The sequence below is a fragment of the Medicago sativa genome, chromosome 1 (assembly GCF_051527215.1).
Source record: "Medicago sativa cultivar Bolivia chromosome 1, Bolivia_mono, whole genome shotgun sequence".
Taxonomy (NCBI): Eukaryota; Viridiplantae; Streptophyta; class Magnoliopsida; order Fabales; family Fabaceae; genus Medicago; species Medicago sativa.
In genome coordinates this window covers 59,606,303-59,623,584 of record NC_140749.1, presented here as the reverse complement: position 1 = coordinate 59,623,584, position 17,282 = coordinate 59,606,303, and the positions used below count along the sequence as shown (strand labels likewise).

The window sequence follows — 17,282 nt, the reverse complement described above, 5'->3', positions numbered from 1 at the left end:
AATTCTTTCATTGATTATGCTATTTGTAAACTCAATTATGAGTAGCTAAATCTCTTAGAGATTGGGTCGGAGATGAACCTATGTAACCCTAATTGATATTATGTTGCTGTGAAACTCTATTGTTTATTAATGAATTTCTAGTCTTTATTCAATTCAATTGTTCTTAATGCTTTTTATATCCTGATCAAATATAAACATGATTTCGTGAGATCGAATGACTACTGACCATAGCTTGCGACTTAGACCTAATTGAATTGTTCTGATAAACATGGTTAGTCTAGGAATAGATAATCGTTTGTTAGTGATATTAGGTTAACGTTCATAAAACCTTCAAGGATTATTAGACCACCTAAGGAATTAGGGGCTGTAGTTTAAGAAGAGGGTCCTAAGTCAAGGGATTGATTAGGGCTAATTTGTTAACTATCGTGAAACTAGAAAATCATTAGTAATAATAGGTGCAGTAACGAATTAGGGGAAACATAGAGGATTCGAAGACCTGATCTCATCTCTCTCCATATTTTCTTAATCAAATCTTATTCTTTTATTTGATTTCATAAAATCAAACCCAATCTACTGCCTAGTGGCAAACAAAATAAACTTTTATACATCCTATTTTTATAACGCGATTGAATTATTGAAGTTAAAAACAGTCCTCGTGGGATCGATATTTTTACTACTTCGATAGTATTTGGTGCACTTGCCAGAGATCTATCAATTCACATGCACTAGAAGATTTATTTTTTTGGAATTATTTGTCGAAGTTGATCTACACTAAACTACTTTAGAGACAATTAATTAGTTGACTAAAGAAACTACTTTAGAGACAAACTCTACGTTTTTTGCCTTAATAGTTGGATGAAGATTGGATGACTCATAATTTGACTTCACTAAGTTGGCTTAAAAATAAAATTTAGAATATAAGTCATCTGATCTTCATCCTACAACCAAGATATGTGATTGTGTGATATATGCAAAAAAGCTAACCAAAGGTTAAAAGCTTTTCATATCTTAAGTACTTATAAATTTAAGGGAGTCTAATTCAAAATATTTACCTTTTGAATTGCTTTTATTGCAGTTAACAACTTATCACCAATAAATTCCTCAAGAAAGTCGGTCTTCTCAAGAGCTTCCAAAGATTCCAAAAGTGAGTTTGGCAATAATCTCTGAAGGTTTTTTAGATTTGAATCGGTATCTGTTTCATACATGACACAAATCACAAAACGGAGAAAAATTAGTATATGTTTACTAATGTTAGAAATTTTAAGAACCAAAAAATATTATGCAACCATCACACAAATCGCCAAAAGGAACATAAACATATGGGCAAAAGTTATTATGCATAAGGAGACCCTTATGCACCGTGCATAATTGCTTTCTACACTCAACATAAACAGTGGTACTTACTTTGGAAGAAAAGTTGCAAGAAAGCCATGTTTTCTAGCAATTGCCCTAACAGTTTCACGTGTGTAAACTAAGTTGTCTGCAGCTTCAGTACAAATGGTATGTCCCAAAACCACCTCAAATTGACCTTTTCCAGTTTCTGAATGTAACTGCAATTTTTCATTAGAAATCAGAAGGTGTCATAGCTCTAAATCATATTCACCGAAGAGTTAAAACTCAAGAGTTCTTTACCTGTTCTACTGGAATGCCCATGGAATGTAAAGCAGAAGTAACTTCGCAAAGTATTGGAGAAGCAGCATCAAATGCTGATGAACAACCGTAAGGACTTGAGTCAAATTGTATCCATTCTTCTTTCCCATCCCTAAATGGTTTTTTTACAGCATGTTTATAACTAAATGGCATGGTAAATTGTATTAATAAAACCACAAGATAATATTGTATGCCATACCTTTTTATGCTCTTCAAGAGAAAAAACTCATTCTCAAATCCTGCATTGATTACCTGGAAGAAGACTTTAAATTGATAATTGTGTTTTTCGACAAAAAATAAATGGACAACATTTGCGACAACAAACTAAATTGTTAACATCGTTTAAGTAAATGATTAATTATGTTCAGTAGATAGTTAATAGATATATCACATCTAAATTTGTAGCTAATGAAGTTACGTAGTATTGGTAATTTAAAACTATGCAACATACCAAGTCAAATTCATCTTTGAGAATTTTGGAAACTCTTCTTAAGGCCTCTCTTGGGCAATACTCCCATGCTTGCCTAGGTTGAACATTCAGATCAGCTAAAACCATTTCATCTTGTTTGCTCCTATTATAATGGAACAGATTTAATTAGCATCACTATAAATAATGGCATACACACCCTAGAGTTTGGTTGGTATGTATAAAGGATAATGTTTGATATCCAGAATTTTGTTTCAAGAAAATATTGTGATGGCTATATATCAAAAGGGACGACCCACATCACACACAATACTCTCCTTGTTTTCCATGTAGAGCCTGATTTAATTGGCTGAAATTATATTCGGGAAGCTCTCCGGACAAAATGGGTCGTGTTATATAGCAACGCCGTTGTTTATTTTACCTAATTGACTTTAGAGTTATGCGCATAATAATACTACATATGGAGAGAGAGGAGTAGTTAAAATAACAAAAAAAAAAACAAAAGTAAAATTATTTGAAGAAATTGTGTACCAAGGAATCGTCCTTTTAGTAGACAAATCAGGCATTACTCTTGCTTCACCAACATAACCTAAACCTGAACCAGGTGCAGGTCCATTCAAAAAGGAAGTCCTTGCCATAGTCACAAATGCTAAACCAACCCCATTCTTAGTAACAACATCATAGAAACGCTTTCTAGGAATAGCCTGAAAATAAATATAAAAAAGGAAAATGATTAGGGTGTATGCATCTTGAGATGAAGAGAAAAATATAATGATATGATAAATTGATGATGTGATAAAAAAAAGAGGGACATATAAATAAAATAGGATGTTGAATATCATGGTAGAGCATACTCACACGACATTTGTGGTTTCCTAGAATATCAACCCACATTATACGAACAAATGAAACTAAATCACTCTCTAACTCATCCACAACTTCAACCTCCTCCACTGCTTTTCTCAACTCAGTCAGATCCATTTTCTCACACTCTATCAATTCCCTTTGGGTCTGGTTATTACAATATATTGATTTTGTTCTCTTTTATAATCTCTTGCAACTACTTGCATGGATTCCTCGTATTAAAAAACACTATTTGTAAGTGTGTTTAGACTATACATATATAGCCACCCTAATTTGAGAAGTTTGAATATTTTAGGGTTAAATATCTCTATAAATATTCTAATTTTTTAATTTAATTTTTTTAAAATATTTCTTCAACTTTTAGCCCCTAAAAATTTTACATCACCATTTTTTATCTTTGCTTTTAAGTCATCAACTCATGTGTATCATTTGAATTTTGATTTTTTTTGCAATCATGTTTAGATTATTATAAAAACTCCTAAAAAAATAGAATTTTTTAACAAAACATTAATCAAATATAAGTTTTATGATTTTGACGCTTATAAATTTATATTTAATTCATGTTTTGTTAAAAAAAATCAATTTTTTTGTGAGAGATTCTTATAATATTTTGAACATTCTAAAAAATTCATTCAAAAATTTGAAGCGTGCGTGCACATGAATTGACTTAAAAATAAAAAAAAAAATGGTTAGCTAAATCTTTTTTGGTGGTGGCCAGGATTTGAACCTCAAAACCTCAAACCTTGCATATATAATGTATTGTCCTTACCAGTTGAGCTAAGCTCACGAGGACAGCTAAATCTTTTAAGGGACTAAAAATCGAACGAAAATTATTTATATAGGGATCAAAACAAAAAGCCTGAATATTCATAAGACGCAAAATATATTTATTCCAATCTGTTACTATACCTTTTCGTCCTCTTCTTTGCAATAGGTTGAAGTAATATTATTACTTTAAACTGCATTAATAGAGAGGCAGAGCCGCCCTAATTCTTTTTTAGAGAAACTTTCTATTATATATTTGATATTTGATGTAATTTTGGAGAGTGTGTAAAGATTCTCTCCAAGGAAGACGTTACTAATAGTCCATTTGAATATGCCTGACATTGTTTAGACTCATCCAAGGAAGACGTTAATATTTATACATTCAAATTACCAGCAAAGTACATCAGATATCAACACAAACTTGACATCCTTAAAAATGAAAACAGCTGATATGGTGGATAAAACTCAAAACCTTTGAGTTAATGACTTAGTCATTGGTCGAAGTTAAGAATTGGTCGAAGTTAATTTGTCAATCACCAAAACAACACAATAAATCAACCAAACACTGCATAGACAAGGGAAAATCAAACAACCCCCTCGTTGGGACAACGAAATCACGAAGAAAGGTAAAATAGACATGAATTATGTGGAAATCACTTATCTATATTAAAAGAGGGGAGAACTTGAAACTTATCTCTGTAATAAAAAACTAACCCCAAAATAACTACTTTCTGGTTAATGAAGAAGATAAAATTTAGGGAGAACGTGAAACTTATCTCTCTAATAAATCACCTACTCCTAAAACATTATTTTAAGGCATCTATTACTGAAAGCTTTTTTTCTCTATTATGCCATTTATTTCTCTATTATTGAGTCATCTTACTCCTAAGGAGAGTTGGATAGCTCAATTAATTTAAGTTAAGGGATAAAGAATTTGAGGTCTTGAATCCAAACTGGACGAAAGACAAAAAAAAAATTAATATAACAACTAATTACTAATATTTACTGTTCAACAAAAAAAAAAAAGTCTTCCTTTTAAATAAGTCAATATAACACTCACCTTCTCCTTAAATCAGTCTAAAGCATCGGCTCATCCGAGGTAAACGATGGAAGCTAATAGATAAAGTAGTGTTTTTGTTTCTAAGTTATTTTATTAACTTTTAGCCAAAAAAAAAAATTATAGTTTCTATGGCAAAAATTAGAGTGCAAAGGTGACAAATCGGCAATTCTGAGTTCCCCGAAAAACTAAAGGATTCGACAAGCAATACAAGTTCAACAAACATAAACAAGATATACGCATATGTCGAGCCACATAATATCTTCCATATAATCAAGGATAGTGGAAAACTTAATCATTCAACACATTGTGTATTAAAGCAGTAATTCAGTGGAATAGCACCTACAAGAAATTTTGTCAATACTCACGGTCAAAAGTCGTCTATAAGTGCAACCTACGACTTATCAAGGATCAAGGGGTCGTGGATAAAAGTCTCGTCAGTAACGTTACCCACGACCATGAAAACTCACAGTAATTACCGCAGCCACACCATGGATAGTTCATGGGTATCCATCATCTTAACAAATTATTTGCCTCGGTTTACCCACGATTAAACCGTCATTAACCTTACCCACGACCAAGATATGGATAAAGTATGTGTTTGTTGAGTGATTTTACCCACGATTAAGCCCTCTATAATATAATGTTTTATAAAAAAATATAAAATTGGCATACATTTATTTAGAGGTCAATTTCATCCATACCTCAAAGGTTCAATGACACAATAAGTAAACTAAAACAATTATAATATTTTGTTGTATAATAGATACAAATGGACATGGGGAAAACATTACATAAAATAAATGGTTGTTCAAATAACACAACTCTTAATTACATATAACAGATGTTGCAATTTTACTTTCAAGCTATTTACATATAATAGAAGCCAACATCTTTTCCATCAATATTTCAATTCAAGTTCACTTTTTATATTTTTTACTTGCAATTTTACTTTCAAGCTATTTACATTTCAGTCTTTTTAACTTCAAGTATTTTTATATTCAATTCATTTAAATTCAATCACCATTTCAATTGAAGTCAATTATTTTGAAAACAATTAGCTTTGAAACCAATTTCACCCATAAAACCTAAATCTAATTAAGAGACATTTTCAAAACAACCCTACACACATGTGAGTCAACATATTAATTTATTTGGACTCTCGCACTGACATTGATTAAACAATTATTTGTGTTTCAGATTTGATTGACTTTCCTTAAACCAAAAATACCCGTAAATATATTGGCAAGCCCGAAGGGACAAGTTTAGAGTAACTTACCTTTTTAAAATTGTGTGTTTTGACAGTTAATATAAGTTTACATGTCTTTAAGAAGCAGAAGAATTGAAATCGTCAAATTAAACCTTCTAATAACTCCAAAACTTATAATAATTGTTTTAGTTGGGTTGAAACAAAAGGACTTGAAGAGCAATCTAGGACTTTATTCGGCTCCTTAAGAGGGTTCTTAGTTGATAGGTTTTATGTGAGACAAGTTTAAGTAGTCTTGAATATATAAAAGGGGAAAAAAAGATAAAGGAAAAATAAGGGCACGCATGTGTGAAAAGTTAAATGAGTTCTAGTAATCTAAGTGAGTTTCATGTTGTTCTTTTAAAATTGTCGGTAGGAGCATTATCCTATGAGGGTGGATGTGTTTCGAGTAGGCGCAGTTCAATCGAACAAAAATGAACTCCTTTGCATGGAGTTTGATTTTACAATTTATAGAAGAAAAATAAACTAACTACTATATTGCTTGCACGCCATATTTTCAGATGTCTTGTTTTTGAATTGTTGGCGCTTCGGAACAAGTAACTGATCATCTTGAAATTTCTCAAGCAATCTTCATAATGCAGTTTTCAGGAGTCGTAGCATTTTGAGTTTTTCGAGCGATGTTGATAGTTTTCCTGACAGTTGTTGTAAACTCTTCAAGACATCTTTGCTTTGAACTGCTTCATTTTAACATTCTGGCTCGAAATATAACTCAAAAGCGCAAGAAATTTCTTAACTTTTAAAAAATTTAAGGACCTTATTGAGTCATGATTTGATTAATGTCATAGATGATATTGAGAAGATGGATCTTTGTCTTGATGCTTCTCAACGAGTATTGTCAAATTTTTGTGCTTGCTTCAATTTTTTGAGTGACCACCGCGAGAATGTTACTTCTACTCTCAATAGACTTTCATAGGATCAAATGTTGCTTGAAAATAGTATCAACTTGCTGAAAGAACTTCGTATATAAGAAAATAACAGAGAGAGAGAGAGAGAGAGAGAGAGAGAGAGAGAGAGAGAGAGAGAGAGAGAGAGTATTGGAAGCTATTGTTATGGCCAAGTCTACCCTAAGAGATATCGACTTGGAATTTGAAGAATCTTATTCTATAAATTCCGACCTATTACGGAATTTATCATCTTTTGAAGAAGTTTGTAATGAAATTGTTGTTAGGAAAGATAACTTGGATTCAATCTCTTTTAAATTTGTATCAGTTCCGATAGAGATTTCTATTTCTAATGATTTTTTTTAGTCATCTTCTCATAAGTATCTTGGTTGTTTAGTCAACCTTTTTTTACATTGATAATAAAATCAGTGACATCTTTTCAAAATAATTGCATTCATGGAGTTTTTAAAGGGAGTTGGATTTGTTGATTTTATCAACTCATTTTGAGCTAATTCATTTTCTCGAAAAAAATTTCTATTCGAGGAGTATACTTTAAAATTATTTCATCGAAATTTGTAAGTAATTTACTAGATTTCTGGAAATATCTTAGAAAGTTAGAACTCTCACATTTATAATTTTGTTTTAATTACTTCATCTGTTTTAAAATAAGTGTCGTTTTAGCAATAAAAATTTGTTTTAAAATGAATGTCATTTACATTTTCCAATGTAGAATTATTATTTTACTTCCAATTTTACCTTCTAATTAATTAAGTGTACATTATTCCAAAACATTACACTAATAGTAAATAAGCTTACTTTAGTAAAATTGTTATGTCTTTTGTAACTATCATTACATTTCTTAATACACCAAAAGAGGAAGGTTTACTGGTGTCGCATTGCTGTTTTATTTGAACGAGTGTGAAAGAGTCTTGCAAGGGTGCTTTGTTTAAGGACGAGGTCATTGCTTCCATATGCATTTTTTTTTTACTTTGGCGCGTTTTTTGGTGAGCTCCTTATTTCTCTTCCTTGTTTCTATCTTCTGCATGATTTATCTGAGATATAGAGTGTGTTTGTTTCAGCTTTAAAAAAAAAAAAGATTTTATGTTAAAAGAATCTGGAGATTTTTTTTTAGAGATTTTAAAAAAATCTGAAGTTATTTTTGTTTGCCTACTACCCATGATTTTGAATTAAAAAAAAAATGAGTTTTAACTTGTACATGTGTTAACTCCTTGTTGTTGAAATAAATTAAGTGTGATTGAATTATTATATAATCGTTTATCATGTTAATATGCTAACTTTTAAAAAAATATTTCATAAGGTCCGTAATTTAAAAATGAATAGTAAACTCTCCCCTTCCTTCCCCTCCTAAACCCTCCATCCAAACACACCGTTAATAATTATTATTTGTGTTCCAAGCAATGAATACACATTTCGCATGGACATGTGTTTACACTGAGTTTTGGTAAACAATCGTTGGTTTAAAAAATAATTACTTGCAAGATCAACCAGTAAATCTTAAGAGCATATTTGTGCTTTGTTATTTCCAGGAAATTATAATGTTCTTAAAGGATTAAATAAACAAGAAAAATAAAAGCGACCGAATTCAACCCAGTTGAATCCAATCGAATTTTGTTAAGTAAAACAAGTGAATTGTTCAAAATGAACAAGTAAAACGTAAAGACATTTAAGAAAAAGAACTTAAATTGCATTGATTGAATGTAAATTGGTGCACAAATTCATACATTGCAACTTGTGACTCGTTTCTCGCTTCCATACGGATAATTTGAGTGTAATTTTTGTATGATTGAATTGTGACCCCTCTCCCTTAGGAAAAACTACTATTTATACAAATAGGAATAACTGTCTAAATTCGAATTCAAATCTATAACTACAGAAAACTAACAAGTCTTATCCATCCCATTTGAATTTCGAACGCGCCTTTAGAAATGTCTGTTGCTTGCCCTTATACAAAGCGATAACCGTTCCTCGATAGGTTTCGTCCGTCGAACCGAAACACGTGCTCCAAGCAACTCCAACTTCGATAAAGACCTGAGAATAGTCTTTATTTCTTCGATGATAAGGTCAACTTTCTTTGATTACATTTAATGATAGCCTTCAAAAAATATAGGCTACCAACATGTCATTGGTCTTTAATTGAAAACGAGTTGCAAGAAGGCTAAATCCCAAGAGAAACATTAACAAACCCATTTGGACCAGTGATTTCATCCTCAAGTAATATGCGCCAAATTATTTTGTTTATTTTTGCAGCAAGGGCCAGGCCCAATATTGTAATAGGTCTAATGACCTAAACCCTACCTATTTAAAAGGTGTTGCTGCCTCTGTGGAGACATAAGAAAATTTCCGTTTTTATTATTTCTTCTTTCTCTTTGTTATTTTCTTTGTTCATCATTAGCATAACTTTGAATTTTGTTGATCCGCAAACGTAAAAGCTATCATTGGTGCTTTCATTGGTGCACTCAAATGCCTCCAAAACCCACAAACCCTTCCTCCAAGGACTTGGAAGACGCCATCAAAGCTACCCAACAACATCTTGAAGACTCCATCAACGCCACCCACTCCCACTTCAATGAACAACTGGGCATTTTGAACACTAAGCTTGATGATCAGCAGTAGCTCCTTGATGCTCGTGACACCAACTTCCAGCGAATCCTAGACGAACGCCTTGAGGCACTTATGGCGATGCTCACCGCAACTCTCCAAAATTTTCCGCCTCCATCGGAACCGTCGTCGGGTTCCTCAGGTATTACCGTTTCAAACCCTTCCTCTCAGCCTACCCTTTCATCAGTTTTGAACCCCTTAACTACTCACACAAACTACCTCAACTCTTTCCTTGTCGTTTCCAGTTTCACCCTCACCCACAAAAACTACTCACCAAATCCAACAATCCATTTTACCCCTCCACACAAACAACCAACCTTTGTTTACTTCACCCACTTCTCCCATTCCCGTACCACTACCCACCCCTCATCTGTATGTAACAGCCCGATTTTTCGCTAGATTTATTTTATTATTATTTAATTCTTTTATGTGTGTTTATATGTGCTCGTAGGTTATTAATTGCCTCTGTGTGTATCCTTGGTTGGGAATTGTAGAATTCGGTGTTAGAGGATATTTTAGTCATTTTGGACTCAGGGGTATTTTGGTCTTTTTGTGAGTAGGGGTAATTTTGTGATCTTGATAAGGATTATTTTTAGTACTTAGTGAGAGTGGTTATTTTACTAAGTTACTAGAGAGAGTGTAGTAATTACTTTATTACCGATAAGTATTAGTATTAAATTTTACCGTTAGGTGAGTAGTAACATTTTGGGTTAGAATAGAAATGGGTTAGGCCCATTAAGGATTATGAGTAAAGCTCAATTAAGTAAAGCCTATTTAAACACTAGTGTTAGTAGAGAAATAGGGTTTTACCAACATTTTCACATTTGGGAAGAGATAGAGACAAGAGAAGAGAAAGGGTTTGAAGGAGGAGAGCTAGAGATCCAAGCTTTGGGAGCTAAAGTGAAGCCTTAGCTTGAGTTTGTGGAGAATTAAGGTAAGGGGGTTAGTCTTTGATCATAATCACTTAGTTGTAGCTTCTACCCTAATTTCCTACATAAGTGCTTATTTGAATAATTGATTATTTGTGAAATTAATTGTGAAATTCGTGCTTGTGTTGTGATGCAATGTTTGGGTATGTAAATTGAATGCTAATTGATGTTTCATGATCGTGTTTGTGTACCAGATGTTCTTGAACTTAGGAGGATGATTTTGGAAGAAGGTCACAGAAGTAGTTTGAGTATTCATCCAGGAGCGACTAAGATGTATCAGGATTTGAAGAGGTTGTTTTGGTGGCCTGGAATGAAGAAAGAGATCGCAGAGTTTGTGTATGCTTGTTTGGTTTGTCAGAAGTCTAAGATTGAACATCAGAGACCGTCAAGTTTGAGGCAACCGTTGTTTGTGAGTGGAAGTGGGATAGTATCTCTATGGATTTTGTTGGAGCTTTGCCGAAGACCGTTAAGGGTTTTGATTCGATTTGGGTAATTGTTGATTGGTTGACGAAGTCGACACATTTTGTTCCTATTAAGACCGGTATGTCTGTGGCGAAGTTGGCTGAGATCTACATTGAGCAGATTGTCAGGTTGCATGGCATTCCTTCTAGCATTGTGTCGGATCGGGATCCGAGGTTTACTTCTAAGTTTTGGGAGAGTTTGCAGGCTGCTTTGGGAACTAAGTTGAGGTTGAGTTCTGCTTATCATCCCAGACTGATGGTCAGACAGAGATGACTATTCAGAGTTTGGAAGATTTGTTGAGAGCTTGTGTGTTAGAGCAAGGTGTCAGTTGGGTTGAATGTTTATCGTTGATTGAGTTTACTTACAACAACAGTTTTCATTCTAGTATCGGGATGGCACCGTTTGAGGCTTTGTATGGTCGGAGGTGCAGGACTCCTTTATGTTGGTATGAGTCAGGTGAAAGTGTTTTGTTAGGACCGGAGGCTGTGCAAGAGACTACGGAAAAGGTTAAGATGATTCAAGAGAAGATGAGAGCATCTCAGAGTAGGCAGAAGAGTTATCATGATAAGAGGAGGAGGGACATTGAGTTTCAGGTGGGTGATCATGTGTTTTTGAGAGTGTATCTTGTAACCGGTGTTGTTTGTGCTTTGAAGTGTCGGAAGTTGACTCATCGTTTTGTTGGACCGTTTGAGATTGTTGAGAAGGTTGGGGTTGTAGCGTATCGGATTGCGTTACCGCCATCTTTGTCGAATCTTCATGATGTGTTTCATGTGTCTCAGTTGCGGAAGTATGTGTATGATGCATCTCATGTGATTCAAGTTGATGATTTGGAAGTAAGGGATAATTTGACCGTTGAGACTTGGCCAGTTAGGATTGAGGATCAGGAAGTGAAAAGTTTGCGTGGCAAGGAGATCGTTTTGGTTAAAGTGATTTAGGTTGGACCGACTGGTGAGAGTGCCACCTGGGAATCGGAGAGTAAGATGAGGGTTGCGTATCCAGAGTTCTTTCCTTCAGGTAATTTTCGAGGGCGAAATTTCTTTTTAGTGGGGGAGAGTTGTAACAGCCCGATTTTTCGCTAGATTTATTTTATTATTATTTAATTATTTTATGTGTGTTTATATGTGCTCGTATGTGATTAATTGCCTCTGTGTGTATCCTTGGTTGGGAATTGTAGAATTCGGTGTTAGAGGGTATTTTAGTCATTTTGGATTCAGGGGTATTTTGGTCTTTTTGCGAGTATGGGTAATTTTGTGATCTTGATAAGGATTATTTTTAGTACTTAGTGAGAGTGGTTATTTTACTAAGTTACTAGAGAGAGTGTAGTAATTATTTTATTACCGGTAAGTATTACATTTTACCGTTAGGTGAGTAGTAACATTTTGGGTTATAATAGAAATGGGTTAGGCCCATTAAGGATTGTGAGTTGAGCTCAATTAAGTAAAGCCTATTTAAACACTAGTGTTAGTAGAGAAATAGGGTTTTACCAACATTTTCACATTTGGGAAGAGATAGAGACAAGAGAAGAGAAAGGGTTTGAAGGAGGAGAGCTAGAGAGAGAGCTAGAGATCCAAGCTTTGGGAGCTAAAGTGAAGCCTTAGCTTGAGTTTGTGGAGAATTAAGGTAAGGGGGTTATTTGTGAAATTGTTTATTTGTGAAATTAATTGTGAAATTCGTGCTTGTGTTGTGATGCAATGTTTGTGTATGTAAATTGAATGCTAATTGAGTTGTTGATGATGAAATTGCAAGCTTAAATCATGTACATATGTATGCTTTGTGTTTTACCCAAAAATTGTTGATATGAGATGTTGTTGTTGATGAATTGTGATGAATTCATGATTAGTTGTTGTTGTTGATGTTGTGAGGTGTTGTTATTGATGAATGGAACCTTGGGTAATCATAATCCTTGAGCTTGTGATGACTTGTGTTGTTATTTTTGAAGTTTTATGAAATGGGTCAAATGGTGAATTTTGTTGGGAGAATGTTTTGGGTCAAATTTTATATCAATTAGAGTGTCTTTTTAAGTTTGGAAATGTTTAGACAAGCCTTGGGATCAAATTTGGGCATTGAGAAGTCAAAATTGGGGTTTTGGGGTGAAAATGGAGGTTTTCCCGAAACTGAACTGTCACAACTCGCCACCGTGCTCGCGAGGCGAGTTGGACGCGAGCAAGGAGGGCTCCCTGGAGCTTACTCGCCTCGCGAGTAAAGTTACTCGCAACGGCGAGTTACACAGGGCAGCACCCCCTGTTTTGCGTTCTTGCGCCTTTTTCCCTCATTTCTGTTTTGATTTGGGTTTTTGTTTAAACATGAAAGTTTTAGATAATCTTGTTATCTTTCCAAAGGCTTTGGTTTGGCGTGGAAATGATTTTTGGTTTTTAAGTTATGAGGAAAATACTCTTAGTAAATTTTACGAAAGTTCCGCATAACTATTCCTAAGTCGACCCAAACCTTGTGGATTGTTTCCTAACTTCAAACTTATGTTTTATGAGTTCATTTAAAGTGTTTAAATGGTTCCTAAACTGTGATGTAGTGGACCTAGCTTGTTTTGATTTGAAAATGGAAAATTCCTTAAAATGTGAGACGAACTTCGAGTTTTTATGATTTCGTCACATTTGGCCGGTGAAACGCCAAAGTATCCTCTACTGCACTCACATGTGGCCTAGAGGTGTACTTAGTTGAGGCATTGAATCTTATTTACTTGTTTTGGTTCAATAATTTCAATTATTTTGAAAACGAGATAAGATAGACGAATTTTGTTGAAAATGGTTCCTTTGGGCCAATTACCTTGTAGATCTTTTGTGAATGACTTTATATGATTAATTGAGGATATATGACTGGTTGTGGAAGGTTGAATATGATGTTTATCCTAAATGTTGTATTATTCCACTTTGCTTGGTTTATGAGAAGTATGTGGAATTGTTGTAGGATATTGTGTAGTTGATGATGATTTATGTGATGATGACTCATACGTGAATTGTGATTGTTGAATGTGTGGACGTGTATACTTGATAATGCAATGTTGTTGAGATAGTCAATGTAATTGGAGGTTTACTTTTACATTGTCGTTGTTACGGTTAAATGGTGCATTATCGAGTCGTTGTTGTATGTCCATGCATCATAATCATATCGAGTCATATGTGAAATGTAAAAGAGGAGGTGTACTTTTACATACGTGAATTGTAAGAGAGGAGGTGTTCTCTTACATATGATGTTTTTGTTGCATCATGGGTGACGACCTTGAGGAGATTTGGTACCACATGCATATACGTGTCGAGTCTAGGCGCATTGCATATTATAATGATGTTGTTGTGGCATGTGAATGATGTGGTTAGTGATGAATGGGTCGATAAATGCTAGTTGTGATACTTGAGTTGTTGCATGAATGTAATCATGGGAGTTAATTGTTCATGTAATCTAATTGAGAATTGAATTGAATTAATTATGTTAATTATTGTTTATTGATTATGATTAATGTAATGCTTACCCCCAGTGGTTTTTGCCGCCTACCTGTCTGTATGGATGGGTAGACGCTGTGCAGGATTAGTTGCTTGGTGAGTTTGCTTGGTGGATGTTTGGATGGCGGGAGCTTTCTCCGCTGTCAAGTCTTAGAGTCTAGGACGGGCTCTGATTAGGCTGGTGTCTTAGGTCTATTTTTGATTCTGGTTTATTTGTCCATGTGTTTAGGACTTGGAGGATTTTACGTTGATGTATTTTGGCCATGACATGTATGTGTGGAGTTTGTGTTTTGCTCCGCTGCGACGGTTGAGATATTTTATATATATGCATGTCTGTTTGGATTTTTGCGTTAGACATAGCGTCTGTTTCTTGAATATTTTTTATATTCGCGTGTTTTATCGCTTTAATAGAAATAGGGTGTTACACTGTACACTCCACAACCACAACCTATCACCCATACTTTTCCCCTTCAACAACCACTACTTTACACACACCCTCCAACGACTCACAACAGTATACCCCGCGGTACATTCCAGCCACAAAATCCTTCTTACGCCACAACTCAACAAAGCCCATATACAAATTCAACCCCACAAACTCAATTTCAACAGACTTTCCGCACCCCCAAGATTGAGCTTCACCCCTTTGATGCTACCAAGCCTCTAGATTGGGTATTTCAAGCCGAGCAATTTTTTTCATTCTACAACATACCTAGTGAAAACCGTTTATCCTTGGCTTCCTTTTACATTAAAGGTGATGCCCTAAGTTGGTATAAGTGGATGTACCAAAATAATCAAATTTTTGATTGGACTTCATTCTCCAAAGCTTTGGAACTTATGTTTGGACCTTCCACTTATGAAAATCACCAAGCCCAACTCTTCAAGCTACGTCAATATACCTCCGTTACGGATTACCAAACCCAATTCGAAAAGTTGCGTAATAGGGTTACCACCGGAGGCATTATTAAATTGTTTTGTCTCGGGACTCATTCCCGAAATTCGACATGAGCTGGCTATAGGCCTTGTAAAACTTATCGAATCAAAAATTAAAGACTCCAAAGCAAAATCCTCAAGAGCCTACACTCCACCAGCCACTACTCTTCCTCATCCAGGCCCCAAACATACCTCCACTCTCCCAATACCCCCTAAGCCCAATCCATCCCCCACAAAGTACACAACTCGCAACACAAAGCCCTAAATTCCCAATTCGTCGTCTAACCGCAACCCAAATGCAATAAAGGTGAGCCCAAGGCCTTTGTTACAATTGTGATGAGAAGTACATCATGGGTCATCGTTGTGCCACGAGAAGATATCTTTTACTCATCCTCGACCCGGATGAAGAGTTTGTTGAACCTCTGGATGATACCACAACCAAAGACGAGACTGAACCCACATATTTTCACCTTTCCCCCAAGCTCTTACGGGCCGCACCTCACCCAAAACACTTAAATTCAAAGGTAATCTTTATGGCCTAACCGTGTCCGTTCTCATCGAAACTGGTAGCACCCACAACATATTACAACCCCGAATCGCACATCACTTTCGAATACCACACACCACAACGCCCAAGTTTTCAGTCATGGTGGGCAATGGATCCCACATTCACTGCTCAGGCTTCTGCCCAAACGTCCCCATCACTCTCCAAAATAAACCATTTCACATTCCAATATATCTCTTCCCCGTAGAAGGCGCATACGTTGTATTGGGTATGGAATGGCTTAAAACATTAGGCAAAATTGATGCGGATTTTACAATACCATCCATCTCTTTGGCACAACAAAACATCGTAGTTACCCTCAAAGGAGACGGTAACAGCCAACCATCACCATCCACACTACACCACATATACCACCTACTTCGTACCAATTCTATAGCCTCCATGCACCTACTCACTTGCACCCCTACACCCCAACTTGAGACCAACATTCCCTCGCCTCCATAACTACCCGAAACCATCCCACTAGCCATAAAACAACTACTTCAACAATATCCATCCGTGTTTCAAACCCCACAGGGACTTCCCCCATCTCGCCCTCGTGATCACCACATCCCTATACAATCTAACACCGCCTCAATCAACGTCAAACCATACCGTTACCCTCACTCTCAAAAAGAAGCCATGACCGTTATCATCCATAACATGCTCAAGGATGGAATTATCATACCTAGTAACGGCCCGTACTCTTCCCCTATGTTATTGGTCCCAAAAAAGAGGGTTCATGGTGTTTTTGCATCGACTATAGAGCCTTAAATGCGGTGACAATTCGCGATCGTTTCCCTATACCAACTATCGATGAATTATTGGATGAATTGGGATCAACTACTGTTTTCACCAAGATAGATTTACGTTCGGGATATCATCAGATTCAAGTTATGCCAAGTGAAACTCACAAATTGGCATTTCGCACTTTTGATGGTCATTATGAGTTTTTAGTTATGCCTTTTGGTTTAACTAATGCTCCTTCTATCTTTCAGTCAACTATGAATGATTTATTTTGTCCATTTTTGCGCAAATTTGTTTTAGTTTTCTTTGATTATATTCTCATTTTTGGTAATTCCCTCTCTGACCATATTTCTCATTTACAGCTGGTTTTAAATCTGTTGCATGAAAACCAATTTTTTGCAAAGCTGTCAAAGTGTATTTTTGCAGTTTCGCAAGTGGAATATTTGGGTCACGTAATTTCACTCGACGAGGTAACACCGGACCCGAAAAACATTGCAGTAATTTTAAATTGGCTGGTGTCAAACTCTCTCACAGCTCTCCGCGGATTCCTAGGCCTAATTGGATTTTACCAACGCTTTGTTCGAAAATATACAACTATCGCCGCGCCACTCACAGATTTGTTAAAGGGTACACGATTTACATGGAATATACAAGCAGATACATCTTTTGCTACATTAAAAACAGC

At 35.3% G+C, this 17,282-nt stretch overlaps 1 protein-coding gene across 1 annotated transcript; it reads right to left on the bottom strand.

Moving 5' to 3' along the window:
• Positions 1–1,390: 1,390 nt before the first annotated feature.
• LOC146955914 (uncharacterized) lies at positions 1,391–3,139 on the bottom strand. Its single transcript, XM_085724770.1, has 6 exons — positions 2,936–3,139; positions 2,609–2,781; positions 2,102–2,222; positions 1,850–1,902; positions 1,633–1,762; positions 1,391–1,550 (listed from the first exon to the last, which is right to left on the bottom strand). Exons 1-6 carry the CDS (start codon positions 3,056–3,058, stop codon positions 1,401–1,403), a joined length of 750 nt encoding a protein of 249 aa, XP_085580896.1. The 5' UTR covers positions 3,059–3,139; the 3' UTR covers positions 1,391–1,400.
• Positions 3,140–17,282: the final 14,143 nt, after the last annotated feature.